Source organism: Doryrhamphus excisus, linkage group LG23, assembly GCF_037039965.1.
Source record: "Doryrhamphus excisus strain RoL-2023G ecotype Guam linkage group LG23, RoL_Dexc_Guam_v1.1, whole genome shotgun sequence".
In the NCBI taxonomy this organism is placed as follows: Eukaryota; Metazoa; Chordata; class Actinopteri; order Syngnathiformes; family Syngnathidae; genus Doryrhamphus; species Doryrhamphus excisus.
In genome coordinates this window covers 1,850,142-1,865,108 of record NC_136379.1, presented here as the reverse complement: position 1 = coordinate 1,865,108, position 14,967 = coordinate 1,850,142, and the positions used below count along the sequence as shown (strand labels likewise).

Below are 14,967 nucleotides of genomic sequence, written 5' to 3'. Positions count from 1 at the left end.
TAAGAAAATTTGGGAAATTGTTGACAGCTAAAGCGTGTTTACATGACGCCATTCCACGACCTGGCCCAAACCAAAGGGAGTATTTCAAGCAGGTGAGAACAGATCTGACAAGGACAGTCTCACCTCCTACATGAATTATGCATTACTGTGGTTGAAGGTGGTAGGGGGTGGATGAAATGCGCCTGGTAACATCAACAAGCCCCCTTAATGAAGGCTTAAAGTCTGAGGGGATGTATTTATGGCTCCAACCTTACTGGCATCCCTAAAAGCTTGTATATAATCAATAGTCATTATTGCCAAACACCCATAATGAATACACAAGAGTTTCAGTCCCCTTGTGTTATTCTTTGGATACTTTGAATACTTTTTTGTGTGTGTGTATAAGAGACGCACAAAGAGGTGATGATGCAACTGCGCAATAGAAGAGATCAAATCTGATCTCTGCACAAATGAAGGCTGTTACTGGTGGGGAGTTCAGTCCAATACCCATAAGACGGACTCTGGGAGGCAAGGGTTTTAAGAACAGAAAACATCTTCCAAGGCTTTATCTCCTTCTAGCTAAAAAAATGGCAGTTTGAATTTGCATGAGAGCAACAAACATGGGACATTGAAAGCTGGAGGAAAGAAAAAAAATGGAACCTAGACGACAAAGTTACTGGCATGACAAACATGTTAAAGTGGAGAGGGAACCATAATCATATGGGGTGCTTTTTGCTTCAATGGAACAATGGAGTTTCAGGTTGTGCAGGGGCGTCAAACAGCAGCTGGCTCTGCGGAAATGTTGCAGGGGTATCCCTCATGACCGAAAGCCCTCACAATGCCCGCCAGACAAAGGACTACTTCTAGAGGACATAATCACTTTCTTTGGACCATCCCACAGTAAATACAAATGAGAACATTTGGGGATGGATGGGCTGCACGGTGACCGAGTGGTTATCGTGCAGGCCTCACAGCTAGGAGACCCGAGTTGGGTACTCCGGTTTCCTCCCACATTCCAAAAACATTAGCGACTCCAAATCGACACCAGAATCGACTTTGCAAACGGGCCGAGACCCGTCAAAACCACACATGACACGTTTGAATGCATCCTTATGATGTTCATAAGAATCAAACCATAACCACTGTTTGGTGTGCACAAATGTTCACCATCGCAATTGCAAAAAAAAAGCCCAAAAACCTTGTGTGCATCAGCAATTGATGTGAGCAACAGAGGAAAGATTTTGTAGGAAAAAGTAGGGGGGCTGCAAAAGTTTACCAGCATCAATCTTATTCCAAATTGAAGTGAAAAAGTTCCAGCTGAATGAATTGCCTTTCAAATGCAGCCGGCCATGGCAACACGCGTTCAATCCCGAAGTGAATCTGATTTGATCCCGAGAGCCGTGCACAAAGCGCAACCCCACTGATTGACAAAGCCACGAGAAGGGAGGAGGAGGGAAAGGGGGGGGAGTCAATGAAGAAGAGTGTTAAGAAGGAAAAGCAGCAAAAGGGGAACAAACTTTCAAAGGAAGAAAAAAAACCACATCCAAGTCTAAGGCATGTTCCATACAGGAACAGTTAAGGCAAAGTACACAAGCTGAAAAGATGAGCGTAAATAGAGATGAGGGCCTGTGATAAAACGTATTGCAAGTGGCCTGTCACAGTTTTCCGATCACAAAACATTTTGTGATGTCAAAGGTGATCTAAACGATATGAAATTGAGTTTCACATAAATCTATCTTACTCATAGAGTAACGCAGCCCACTACAGATGATTGAAGCCACTCTCAGAACAAATTTGAAAAGCATGAAAAGGTCACATTTGAAGAGAGAGAAAACTTACTGACACTGTAGAGAGACTCAAATTCTACTTTGTAAAAACAGTAACAAACTATCAGTAATGTCTGAACACCCTGGACTGGTCGCCAGCCAATCACAGGGCACATATAGACAAACAACCATTCACACTCACATTCATACCTATGGACAATTTGGAGTCGCCAATTAACCTAGCATGTTTTTGGGAGTACCCGGAGTACCCGACCAGGCGAAGATTTGAACCCAGGTCTTCCCGATATCCTGACTGAGACTGTACCTACCAAGATGAGATGTTTATTAATGTATTAATGTGTAATTTGTTCACAAAAACATATATATTTTGTTTAACCAAAATGAACTATGACCGAATGAATACAAATAAATACAAAATATGTACACTATCAGTCAAGTTTGGAGACAATAACCCATGCCATTGAATGAGAAGGAAAACTTTTGTTAATTAATAATAATAATAATAATAATAATAATAATAATAATAATAATAATAATAATAATAATAATAATAATAATAATAATAATAATAATAATACTGTATAATTCATTGCATTCATTTGATGTATTATAAATGAATACTGTTTGAACACAGTTTTAAGCCAAAAAACAAAACATCATTTGAAAAGCTCATATTTGTATATATTGTCAGATTTGTTTAATGTTGCCTTTTTAAATAAGAATTAAAAAGGTTAATTGGCGACTCCAAATTGTCCATAGGTATGAATGTGAGTGTGAATGGTTGTTTGTCTATATGTGCCCTGTGATTGGCTGGCCACCAGTTCCGACCAGTGTTGCCCAGAGACAGCTGGGATAGGCTCGAGCACGTCTGCGACACTCGCGAGGATAAGCAGTAGAAAATGAATAAATGAAAGATAATTTTGATACAATTGAAAATCATGTGTAAGTTCTTAATTTCATTCACTTATTGGTGGTGCAAAATAGTTCAGCTGGATTAAAATGCATTATTCTTTATAAGTAATTGACATGTTAACTAACTGGATGACAGGGAAAACACATTAAAAGGAAAAAAGAGATAGGGTTTTGACATTTTAAACGAACCAAGATGCTGATGAATGTCATTTTATGATAACTTGATTCTCATGATTCCATTTCCTGGAGAAATTCATTAAAAGGTGTCACACACACTAAAACAGCAGGGGAGGATGAGTTGTTTTTGAGACGGAGGCTGACAATAAAGATGTGAAAACTCGGGATTGTTACCGTGATTGTTCTCTGCTTTGTGCTGTAACCCTTGGAAATGTGGTGACAGCAGATGCTATTTTTTTGCACCATTAACTGAGGGCAGCTCTGCAGGGAAGACATTTACACCTGCTTGCCTCATCCTTTGTGAAACACACAACTTGGGCATTACTTATAACCTTTTGTCTAAGATGTGTTTTTTACCACAACTGGAGAGAAGGAACAACATCTTAGCATATGCAATATTGACATCTTCTTTCTGCTGGTGGTATGAATGATGCCGCCAAAAAACAGACATGACGATCAGCGATGGATAAAGACGTGATCTGTATTTATTTATTTTCTGCCAAAGCCATCCGTTACAGGCGCTCAGTGACGGTGAGTGGGATGGATATCAAACATTAAACAACATTTTTCATTCACGAGCAAATCATGTTGTGTTTTAACAATAGCCGGATAAGAGCTGATTCAGGGAACTCGCTGCAGGGGTAACTGATAGGGATCCAGCAAAGTAATTCCCCGGGGGAATGCTGGATGGTAAATTCATACCCTGCCAGTGGGAATGTGGCCTGTCTATGGAACATTGTTTTTTCTAAAATTTTATTATTGTTTTTTAATTTTTATCCCTTAAATATCTGAGATTGTGAAAGCAGGTTTGGGTCGTCATTCATTCATTTTCTACCGCTTATCCTCACGAGGGTCGCGGTGGTGCTGGAGCCTATCCCAGTCATCTTCGGGCTAGAGGCGATGTACACCCTGGACTGGTGGCCAGCCAATCACAGGGCACATATAGACAAACAACCATTCACACTCACATTCATACCTATGAACAAATTGTAGTTGCCAATTAACCTAGCATGTTTTTGGAATGTGGGAGGAAACCGGAGTACCCGGAGAAAACCCACGCATGCACGGGGAGAACATGCAAACTCCACACAGAGATGGCCGAGGGTGGGATTGAACTCGGGTCTCCTAGCTGTGAGGTCTGTGCGCTAACCACTCAACCGCCGTGCAGGTTTGAGGCGTCATTTAAAGTGTTTGTCACAAAAATATGGTTTGTTTGCTATGATTTTGTGCTCAACACAAGTCCTCCAGATGCTTATCACCTGAGTCAAATACCCTTGAGTGTCAAGGCATGTGTCTGCCCTTCATTGTCTCTGTCCCTCCCTCTGTACTCCACTTGTATCCAGTATTTGGTTTCCTATTAACAAAGATTTAAAATGACATTTTATTTAGAAGCCGTCGGTTAAGGTTGCATTGATTTGTCTCCTTGCATGCGGTTTCATTAAACGGTACCTCTCATTATTCTCAAAGAACTTGTCTCCTCTCTACTGTGGAGCCAGCAGAACATTTTTTCTTGACAGTGAATTTTCTGTGACAATTTGCACTGACAATATTATGTTTTTGTCAGTTTGTTTTGTTATGCCAATAGTTTCCCCAATACTTTGTGGCAGGAGCAACACACTTCAACAAGGACACAAAAATGCCACAGCCGGACGGCAAAGCCACGGTCAGAGGACCAAATTACGCGTGAGTCAATATTTGGGTGCGCGAACAGTGGATTGTTCATTCAAATCCAAACAAAATCTGAACTTTCAGAGTGTTTAATCAAGAAAAAATGTAAGGAAATGTTAATGCTTGAGAAAAAAAGTTATATATTAAAACATAATGAGTGTTAACAAATCACGGATCTCAGTTATCACAGGCTATTTGGGAACATATCCCCCGCAATAAACAAAGGAATGTAGCTACTGCCATATAAACACCAGGAGCTTGCCCACAGCCACTGCTGCTCATGTCAATGTTTTTTGACCCAGCACCAATTAGAGACCGCATCAGTTATTTGCTTTACTACAGAGACTCTGCGGTTAATAGAACACAGGCGTTACACGGTTTAATGATGGCTATTCAAAAGGAGGATCAACTACTGCCCTGACATGCATAATACATAGCTGCGAGTTGTTCTTGCAGGTCCATGTTGAGTCAAATCATCTTGAAGAACTTTTCAAACTTTTACTGGTTTCCTAGTTTCTTTTCACACAGTTAAAAAATCTATTGTATCAGGCTTACGGCAGATAACCTGAGGAAAAATATGACTGGTCTCTGCTACTTCATTAAGCCTCACTACAAGCGTTCTTTTCAGATTTCTCTCCCTCTCTGTGCTATCGGTATTATGGCAGAAAATGGCCTTGCGGGTACCACGGCAAAATGTTCATATTCATCCCATATAGCGTAGCATCTCTAGTTTGACGACCTGGAGGCTGAAAGCAAGATGGAGCAAGCTGCCGCTGGTGTCCAAACAGACGCTGGGGTGTACAGTAGCCCAAGTTAAAGCTGAAGGATCGTATATAGTTATGTCCACACAGCCTGACAGACTGAACTCACATTTGACTGTTCAGCACTTGACAGGGCTTGAACTTCTCCCTGCACTGCTGCAAGAATTAGCGGGGTGTACAGCACACACAATGTCAGAGAAGTGGATAACACTCACAAAGCCATGAGTTTGGTCAGAAGGGTGGGGGGGGGGATGTGTCCAGTGCTTCCACATACACAATTCCATACATACACCAACCCTCTCTGTGCAGTTTGTCTTATTCATCAGCAAGTTTAGGAAGTCTTAGTGAAACAAGAGTGGGGGAGAGAAGAACTTCCCCGATGGAGGATTGGTTTACTGGAGTGTAAAAGGCGAGAAACAAACCAAGCATGGCGGCACTTGGGTCAAACATATCCCTTTCTGAGCGCCTACACAAATGCAGATTGGAAAAAAAAAAGAATCAGCAACAAAGACCAGATGAAAAAAAAAAAAAAACAAAGTGCAGTCGCGTTGCATTTCTAGCCCCGTGCCAGAAGAATCACATTAACACCCTGCAGCAGGAGCATTGTTATCCCTAATTGGCACAAAGCTACGCATTAAAGGCATACGCAGCCTGTTGAAACCAGAGTTTGCTTTAAAGATAATTAATATTTCAGGGAGGGGAGGTGTCATCAGATGAAAGTGGTTTGGGGTCTTTCCGCCAGGGAGGCTCAATGAAGAAGCCCCCACTTACCTTTAGGGGTCCATATAGAAACATCAGAAGATGATGTGACCATGTTGATGTTCTGCTCGGTTGACAAATGCTAAGCAGTTCAATATTTAAAGTTTTTTTTGTCTTTAAAATTTCATTTGCGGAAAAAAATAAAATAAAAAAAAAAAAAACAGGGTGCCAGACTTTTGGACCCCCCTTTTCCATGTTATGCATCCCTTACCTTTGCTTTGTGACGAGAAGCTATGGGAGAGCTGAGCAAAGAGGTCGGGATTCTCAAACTTCTCCTCTTTCACTTTGATCCAGATGCAATTCTCCGCCATTTCCTGGGGCACTATCTGCAACGACACAAGGATTCTATTATCATCACCACAATCACAGAGCACAATTCTGCCAAACTGCCACTCAAAAGGTTCTTCGAGAGCGAGCGAGAGAGACAAAGAAAGAATATGTGTGCATGTTTTGGTACAGGTGTGGGAAACAAAGACAAAAACAGCTGAAGGGGAGGGTGTAGGTCACAAAGTGTCCAAACTTTTCCACTGTGAAGATGCAAGCTATCTAATATTCTTCTTATGTGTTTTGCTAAAAACAAACAAATAGCTTAAAGGGATAGTTCAGATTTTTTGGCATGAATAAACCTGCATCTTCCAGTTGTGGCTAACCTAACTTTCACGACTTCCTGAAACCATTTTTATCATTGGCATGACAGACGTCATTGGTTGTTTGACTTCTTACTGCTTAAAGGAAGTCCAATGTGAAAGACGGGACATTCTGTTATTTCTACACCAGAATCCAGAAGGGTTCAATCATGTTGGTTGGGAACAAACTAAGCCTTCTTCTTCATTGGTGTTCATGGTTATTTCTTCCGGTAGACTGGGCATTGAAAATTCATTCATTCATTCATTCATTCATTCATTTTCTACCGCTTTTTCCTCACGAGGTTCGTGGGGGGTGCTGGAGCCTATCCCAGCTGTCTTGGAGTGGCCAATTAACCTAGCATGTTTTTGGAATGTGGGAGGAAACCGGAGTACCCGGAGAAAACCCACGCATGCACGGGGAGAACATGCAAACTCCACATAGAGATGGCCAAGGGTGGAATTGAACCCTGGTCTCCTAGCTGTGAGGTGTGCGCGCTAACCACTCGATCGCCGTGCCGCCCAGCATTGAAAATAGTAATCAAAATTCAAAAGCTTTTCACGATCCCGGGTTTCCGTCGATGCTGGAGACTCGATGCCCAACATTCCAAATAAAACTACAGTATGTTGAATACCTATATATTAAAAAATAGGACCATGACGAGTGAGTTCATTAGCTGAAAATGGTCATTCCCATGCTATGTTGGCTAACAAAGCCGTCGGGTTGCAATGGTACAGAATAATGCTGCCTGAATGCAACATGCCTGTTAATCCCAACCGGCTTCATTGCAAAGCGAATTACGATTAACGATTACGATTAAACCAAGAACAGTTGCTGGTTGACATCAAGTAGTGAACGTCATTTGCCGTTGGTTTAATTATCTCGTACCCGACTGCACAATTAATCCTCATTACTATGAATGCTAGAAAACAGTAAATCAGTGTGTTGCACAAATAGACACAGATGGTTGAAGAGGTTCACTTCCTGCAGTGCTCAACAGACAAGATTAAACTGTTGGAAATACAAACACTGCAATTTAGCATACGGCACTTACTCATGTACATAACCCCCTTCAAAGCACCACGGCGAGAGCCCTCGGCCTGACCCCGCCGTGGCTCTTAATCAAGAGCCTGGACTAGAAACACGCCCTTTAGCACCGGCGCCATTAACCCCTCTAATAAACACAACAATTGCATCACACTCACCCTGGCAACATAGAGATAGATTGATGCAGTAGCAGTAGTGTAGTGGTGGTAGTGTTAGGGTTCAACAGTGTTGCAGAGTGCCATAATGACATCAACAAGTGATTTAATGGAGCCTTTATGAAAGTGTCGTTTTGAAATGGAGTTTGTGAACCGATAACAAGGTAAGTGGTGTGCTTTGCTCTCATACAAACAATGGCTGAAGTAAGTACTGGACAAAAGTAGGGAAAGCGTGTAAGGACTGTCCAATACTCTCCAATGCGTGTAAGGACTGCAAGTACAGTAAAGTCTCGTTATATCGATATTCTCGGGAGTCGGAAAAAATACCGATATAACCGGACTATCCATATATCCGATCCTGTGCCGAACTGCATTAAAAGTGGGCGGATCTTTGATGTGGCATGTAATTTTCTCCTTGAGTTCATGGATTGCGTATCTAGCATGCTTTTGTACTACAATACATTTTGTACTACAGTAAATAAAAATAAACTTACGCTGTAGTGATTACCGGTTACCGGGACATAATTCACCCCGGAACTATCGATAGGGAAGGTGTTGCCACCCGGAGGGGTAGGCGCGAGGGACGGGTGTTTTCCGCTGTGTGTGCTGCACTCTGGTGGTGGAAGTGTGAAAAATAAAGTTGACTGGAAGCAGCCGTTCGCCGTGTTCTTTTTTGGTATTGAAATCCTTAAGCAAAGATTGATTTAAGCTGCTTTTGTATCGATATAAGCAGACCAAATTGGCTGGCGGGAGATGAAAAGGGCATCGTAGTAACCGGATTATCATAATAACCGGGTATCGTACTAACGGAGCTAATTATATCATAAAAGACTAGAAATTTGCCGGGAAATGAAAATAGTATCGTAATAAGTAGTAATTCGTTTTAACCAATATCGATATAACGAGACTTTACTGTATTGGCCCATATCAATATTGTGTTTTTTCACTGATATCGACCGATACCAATCAATGACAGTTCGATTGGAGCACCAGTAGGTAAAAGCAATCCAAATTAGGTGGATAAATTCAAAGCAGTACAAATGTATTGTATGCATTTTTGTTTACATGCCTGGCTGGCAGCATCCACTCGTTCTTGTCCTACAGCAAGCTACAAGCTACGACCGTCAACACAATTTACTTTTTTAAAGTGTCACATAACAATCTTGCTCCCTTGTTATTATTATACAGTAAACCTTGGATATATCGGATTCAATTGTTCCCACTGGTTTTGTCCGATATAAGCGAAATCCGTTATATGAGTATACCGGAAAATGTCCGCCACATTCATTCCACGGACGCGCAATGCCATGAGGGAACTTTCTTTGATCCATGTTCACAGCCAAAGCTGAAGATTATAACATCTTTGTATGAATTACAGACATGTACATGAGCATGTACAACGAAATAAAAAAAAAAAATTCTCAAATCTGTAGAAATGCCTTCTTGTTGCTATTAGCGAGGTTTAGAAACCAAACGATAAACGTAAACGCAAACGATAATGACGTCACAGGCTATTGACAAGTCGGCAAGTTCCCATTCATTTCAATAGCATGTGACGTCATTATCGTTTGCGTTTACGTTTATCGTTTGGTTTCTAAACCTCCCTAATAGCAACAAGAAGGCATTTCTTTTTTTATTTCGTTGTACATGCTCATGTACATGTAATTCATACAAAGATGTTATAATCGTCATCTTTGGCTGTGAACATGGATCAAAGATGGATCAAAGGCCACAATGCGGCCATCCCGATATATGCGAGGGAAATTGGAACGGGACTGGAGATTTAAAAAATCCGATATATGCAACGAATTTTTATTGGAAATGCATTACAGAAAAATTGGTTCTTTATTATCTGTCCGTTGTGAGCAAATTTCCGATATATCCGAGGTTTACTGTAATACATATGGTTTGTCTTTCAAACACTAGTTGTGTGTCGAGGTTGTGCAACAGAAACACAGTGTGTACAGCTTTAGACAATGACGTCATCACAGGGGTCTCCAATACGGCGATCGCCCGCTAATGTCGAGTAGTTAGCTGCACCTCGTAGCATTTTTGTGTTCTACATGACACCTGTATTTAATGGCAGATGAGCACACTGAGTGACAGTTGAATCCATCGTGCAATGGATCCAATGGATCCATCAATCCATCCAAAACAGCAACAGAACATCACACTGCCACCACAGTGTTTTACTGTTGGTATGATGTTCTTTTTCGGAAAAGTGGCGTTGCTTTTACACCAGATGTAATGAGACACACACTTATTGTCTCATAGCGGTGTTTTTTTTTATCTTTGAACTCTATGCAGTGTCTTTCTTATGGTGGAGTTTGTGAGGTTTTGTGGTGCACGAGTCTGGAGGCCTGCAGTTCTTTGAATCTTGTTTGGGGTCTTTTCTTTTGTGACCTATGGGAAGGTTCACCACTGTTCCATGTTTTCCATTTGTGGACAATGGCTCTCACTGTGGTTTGATGGAGTCCCAAAACTTAACATACAGCTTTTAAACCTTCTGACTGATACATTAATCTCAGTTATGTTTTAACAGGAGTCACTTTTTCCACAGAGGGCCATGTCGGTTTGGATTTTTTTTCTCCATTAATAACAAAAAGTTCAGCGTAACACCGTTAAAAATAACAATGCTGCTGTAACTTGGTTAATATGCACATCACATATATGTAAATATAGCATTGTTGCCGCTTTTTGGAGACTTTTTCAGATGAATAAGCAGAATAAATTTGCAGAATAAGTAAGTCCCATAGATGCCATTAATGGCCTGTCTTATTTTAGGTCTCCATGTCTAACATAAGGATTGTGGATGATGGGCAATTTGTTTGATCATCTGAAACATTTAAGTGTGACAAAATGAGAAATCAGGCAGGGGCAAGGCCTTTTTCACATTTATCCCGATGACATAAAGTGTATTCATTGCAGTTTTTCTTCAATCCAAAAATGTAATTGCTGCTTTCATTTTCATTTCCCAGCATTTCCCCTTGACGGTGCTATTTCTTTTTCCTCTTACCAATTACCTCTAAATCCAAAGGCTGAACGTGCAAATGTAGACAAATGTGCACCATCTCCTATTAAACCAATGCCACTTTAACTACACTAAGTATGTATCACACAATGCGGAACTGTGGTCTAGTGCAGTAATTGCTATGAACTTTTTAAATATTATTATGATGTCTGAGTTGTCCTCTTGCAGTACAAGCTGCAGTAGCGGATGGAAATAACTTTATGCAACTAATTCACATTTGCCACTGGCCCTCGTGCGCTTCCAATCTACGGAATCCAGGATACTGTTTGTTCCTGTCAAAACAATAGATTGTCTGTCCTCAGGTTGTTATGATTTTCATTTGCATCACACAACTACTCTCTTTCTGTGGCAGCAAAGATACTTGGACATATATATATATATATTTTTTTTACAAAACAATGTCCATTTGAATCTGAATCTATAGGGTACAATACAGGAATACAGACAAAGTTATTAAATAAACAAAATAATGCAACATTATTCATTTTCTCGCTGCATCACGCCATAAGTAACTATCCCGTTTCTGTATAACAAAGCAACATAGGTTTGCATACACTTGCTGTTTTAAAAAGGTCACTGAAGTGTACCGTATTATGAAATGAATTATGCAGAAAGCGACATGTACACGAAATGTAGAAGCTATTTTGTATCATATCGAGAAAATGTCCAATGAGGTTTAAATTTGTGTCAATTGTAACTGGTCAAGATCACACAAAACGATTAATTATTTATCAGAATCCTGCAGCAAAGGCTTTACTATTATCAGTAAAAAAGTAGCTTTTTTAAAATGATTATTGACAGAAGATGCTTAAATTGTCCCACTCTTATCTATTTGAGGGTATCTGAGGGTAGGCGTTGTTGGTAATATTTGTTGACTAGTCCTCTCAAAAGAACTGCATTTGGCCATTTTTTTTTTTTTTTACCCATGAAAACATATGAGATGGAATAAAGCGATTTCAGGGTCAAACTGTCACCGTATGAAGCCAACAATAACAGTACAGGTGAAGTAAGTCCATGAAAACAGTCCTCACCAAGCGTGAGCTCACATACAGCAGTGGTCCGTGTAAAGTGGCTTAGTTTAGAGGAGCAAGCTCACGCGACTGTGTGAGGTAAACCATGTAATGTGTCAGAGGGCGTGCTTCATGTAAGGCTGTGGTATGTTTCACTCACGAGGGAGAGGCGGGGTACGGGTGTGGGAATTGTAGACAGCCCACTCACAGGGCACATCACAGGGCACATATAGACAAACAACCATTCACACTCACATTCATACCTATGGACAATTTGGAGTGGCTAATTAACCTAGCATGTTTTTGGAATGTGGGAGGAAACCGGAGTACCCGGAGAAAACCCACGCATGCACAGGGAGAACATGCAAAGGTTGAGATTGAACTGGGGTCTCCTAGCTGTGAGGTCTGCGCCCTAAACACTTCCCCGCCGTGCAGCCCCCAATGAATACAAGGTACTTTTAAAGTGACACACTCACTCCTCCATAGGCTTATCCTTACTCGCTGGTTGGTGGCAAAGTTTTCCTGCACTTTCTCCAAGACACCATGACTAAGAATGGTAAGTAGAATATTAATCTGCCCCGATTTCAATGATGTTGGTGAGGTAGGGTGTTAATTCTTTCCTGTAGAATATTTTAACCACACGATACGAGAGTCTCCAGCATACCCGCTACCCTAGCATGGATAAGCTCTATAGAAAATAGATGGATGGAATTCGAAGTAAAAAAAAAAAAAAAAAGAAGTACAAATAGCTACAATCTCAGCAAATACAATGTTTGTCTTACATGCTCTACATCGGTTCTCATCAAAGGGAAGACACCGATATCACCCGATATCAGATTTTTTGCATCACCAATATCATTCATTGTACTCGCTGATATAAGTAAACACACAATTTATGGTGATAAAATAAGTGAATATGAAGAGCTTGCAACCAAAAGGCGCTAAATCCAATTTTCACTAAGTTGCATGTTTTTCATGAGTTTAATAGACCTCTGTCATGTGTATCCAAATCACATATTTTGGTCTTGAAATCATTTTAAAAAATATGAAAAAAAGTGATATGAAATTTATGCTTTCAACCAAAAGGCGCTATTTCCATTTCAGATTTCAACCAAAAGGAGCTAAATCCCTTTCTTTATTCTTTATTCTGATTGGCCCAAGTTTCCCATCTATTGATAATCTGACCAATCAGAGAGAAGAATACAATTGGCACTGCACATACAGAAAGCCAGTATCAGTGCACAACCTGTTTTGTTTGTGTACATTAAGTACACGTATGATAGTTACAGTATGTTATGCAATTCAGGAGAACACAAATTGTGTTTTTACAGTATTCTGTAACATGGAAGTTTTTTTTACGCCATAAAAGGCATGTCTCTACCTTGACACCTCCAACTTTCATGAGAAACATTATTTTACTTGTACTAAAAAACATACAATGTAAAGAGTTTGTAATGAGATGATTTTTGTCACTGTCACCTTCATGGTGCAGTCAAATATGAGCACTGCTTTTAATAACATTTTTATTAATTTAATTAATAATTATTATTTTGTATTGTATGTTGAGAATGGCTTCTGTGTTGTAATTATTTTATTAGCATAGCACATTAAAGCACCTTACATTCTTTTACAACAATGCCATTGAAGAAGTTAAAGGTGACTTCAAATTTATTTCAGCCAAAAGGCGCTAAATCCATCATTTCAGCCAAAAGGCGCTAAATCCGAAAAAAAAAATAATAAAAAAAAAATATATATATAAAATACATGGTGTGTGCAGGATTTTTATAGCGTGCATTTTTATGACCTATATTGATAGCTCTTTCATTTGCAATATAGACTTGATGACCAAATAGATTGATATGTGCGTAGTTAAAAATCATTGATTTTCTCGAAATCAGTCAAAATGGATTTAGCGCCTTTTGGTTGCAAGCTCTTCATATAATAAAACGGATTTCATAAGACTCTAAAAACACTGGGACGCAAACAAACTACAATAAAACTACCCACTCTGTTATTGATGGTGACATCATGCATTCATAACTGTTGTAAAAAAGAAGTATATGTGTACAGCAAATCACGCAGAAGCATGATTATAGCCTGTGTCTGGGAGGCGGGCTTTCTTTTCACATGAGGACTAAAGATAGATATATTTTGACAGAGCAGCCAGGACAGAGATGTGGTTACTCATGTTCGGTCGTAATAAGTTGCATTGTCAGTTCTGGTCGTCCCGTTTTCCTATTTGGCATCACTGCCAAGCTTCTATACAAAAACAATCAATATTCTCATGCAATTATTGTCAATAGTCCCACGATCTAGTTGGTTGGTTTCCAAACAGTGGGGTGGTGCCCCATGCTACATTTCTTCAAGGTTGAGGTCTGTTTGTGTGTAAACAATGCTCCATCAATTCATAGTGGTTTGTACTGATAAGTCAATCTCATAGGTAGTCAATAGTATTTCCGATAAGGAGAGGGTGAAAAAATATCAGAAAATCATTCAGAACCAGTTTTAATGTGCGCATATTTTGAGTTGTGTTGTTTCTTCTGATGGGAATGTAGTGTTGGCCTACCTTGTTCCAGTTGACTCTCTTCATCACCGTTTCAGGCTTGTACACCTTCTTAGGTTCAAGTCCATACGGCAGTTTGAGGACAGGCAAAGACGGAGGCGGTGGAGGAGCCCCCGGGCCTCCAAAGAAAGGTGGAGGAGGTGGGGGACCACATCCGGGTGGTGGTGGCGGAGGTGGCGGTCCACCGCCCGGAGGGGGCGGCGGCGGCGGCGGTGGTGGTGGAGCGCCGGCATGGCCCGGGAGAGGAGGCGGCGGCGGCGGCGGTGGTGGTGGGCAGCCACCCGGGGGAGGAGGAGGAGGTGGGGGAGGTGGTGCCGCAGCACCTCCGGGTTGCGGTGGTGGAGGTGGCGCTCCGGGCACAGCTGGACCGGCTGCAATCTGCAAATACAAAAAAAAAGGAGGTTTCTTTTTTTTTTCTTTTTAATCAAGATGCCAAGTGATGTTTCTGTTAGCTCCATCCAAGCTTTATTGTGTTGCCAAAAAGATTTAAAGAC

The 14,967-nt window shown here is 40.7% G+C and overlaps 1 protein-coding gene across 6 annotated transcripts in view; it reads right to left on the bottom strand.

The window, feature by feature from the left end:
* The window catches only part of diaph2 (diaphanous-related formin 2), a 388,637-nt gene that overhangs the window by 216,590 nt on the left and 157,080 nt on the right, over nt 1-14,967 (bottom strand). For all 6 annotated transcript variants that reach the window (XM_078788633.1, XM_078788638.1, XM_078788637.1 and 3 more), the window contains 2 exons: nt 14,477-14,851; nt 6,255-6,369 (listed from right to left, as the gene is read on the bottom strand). In XM_078788633.1, the coding sequence (XP_078644759.1) occupies nt 6,255-6,369; nt 14,477-14,851 (490 nt within the window). The remainder of the gene's footprint in view (nt 1-6,254; nt 6,370-14,476; nt 14,852-14,967) is intronic.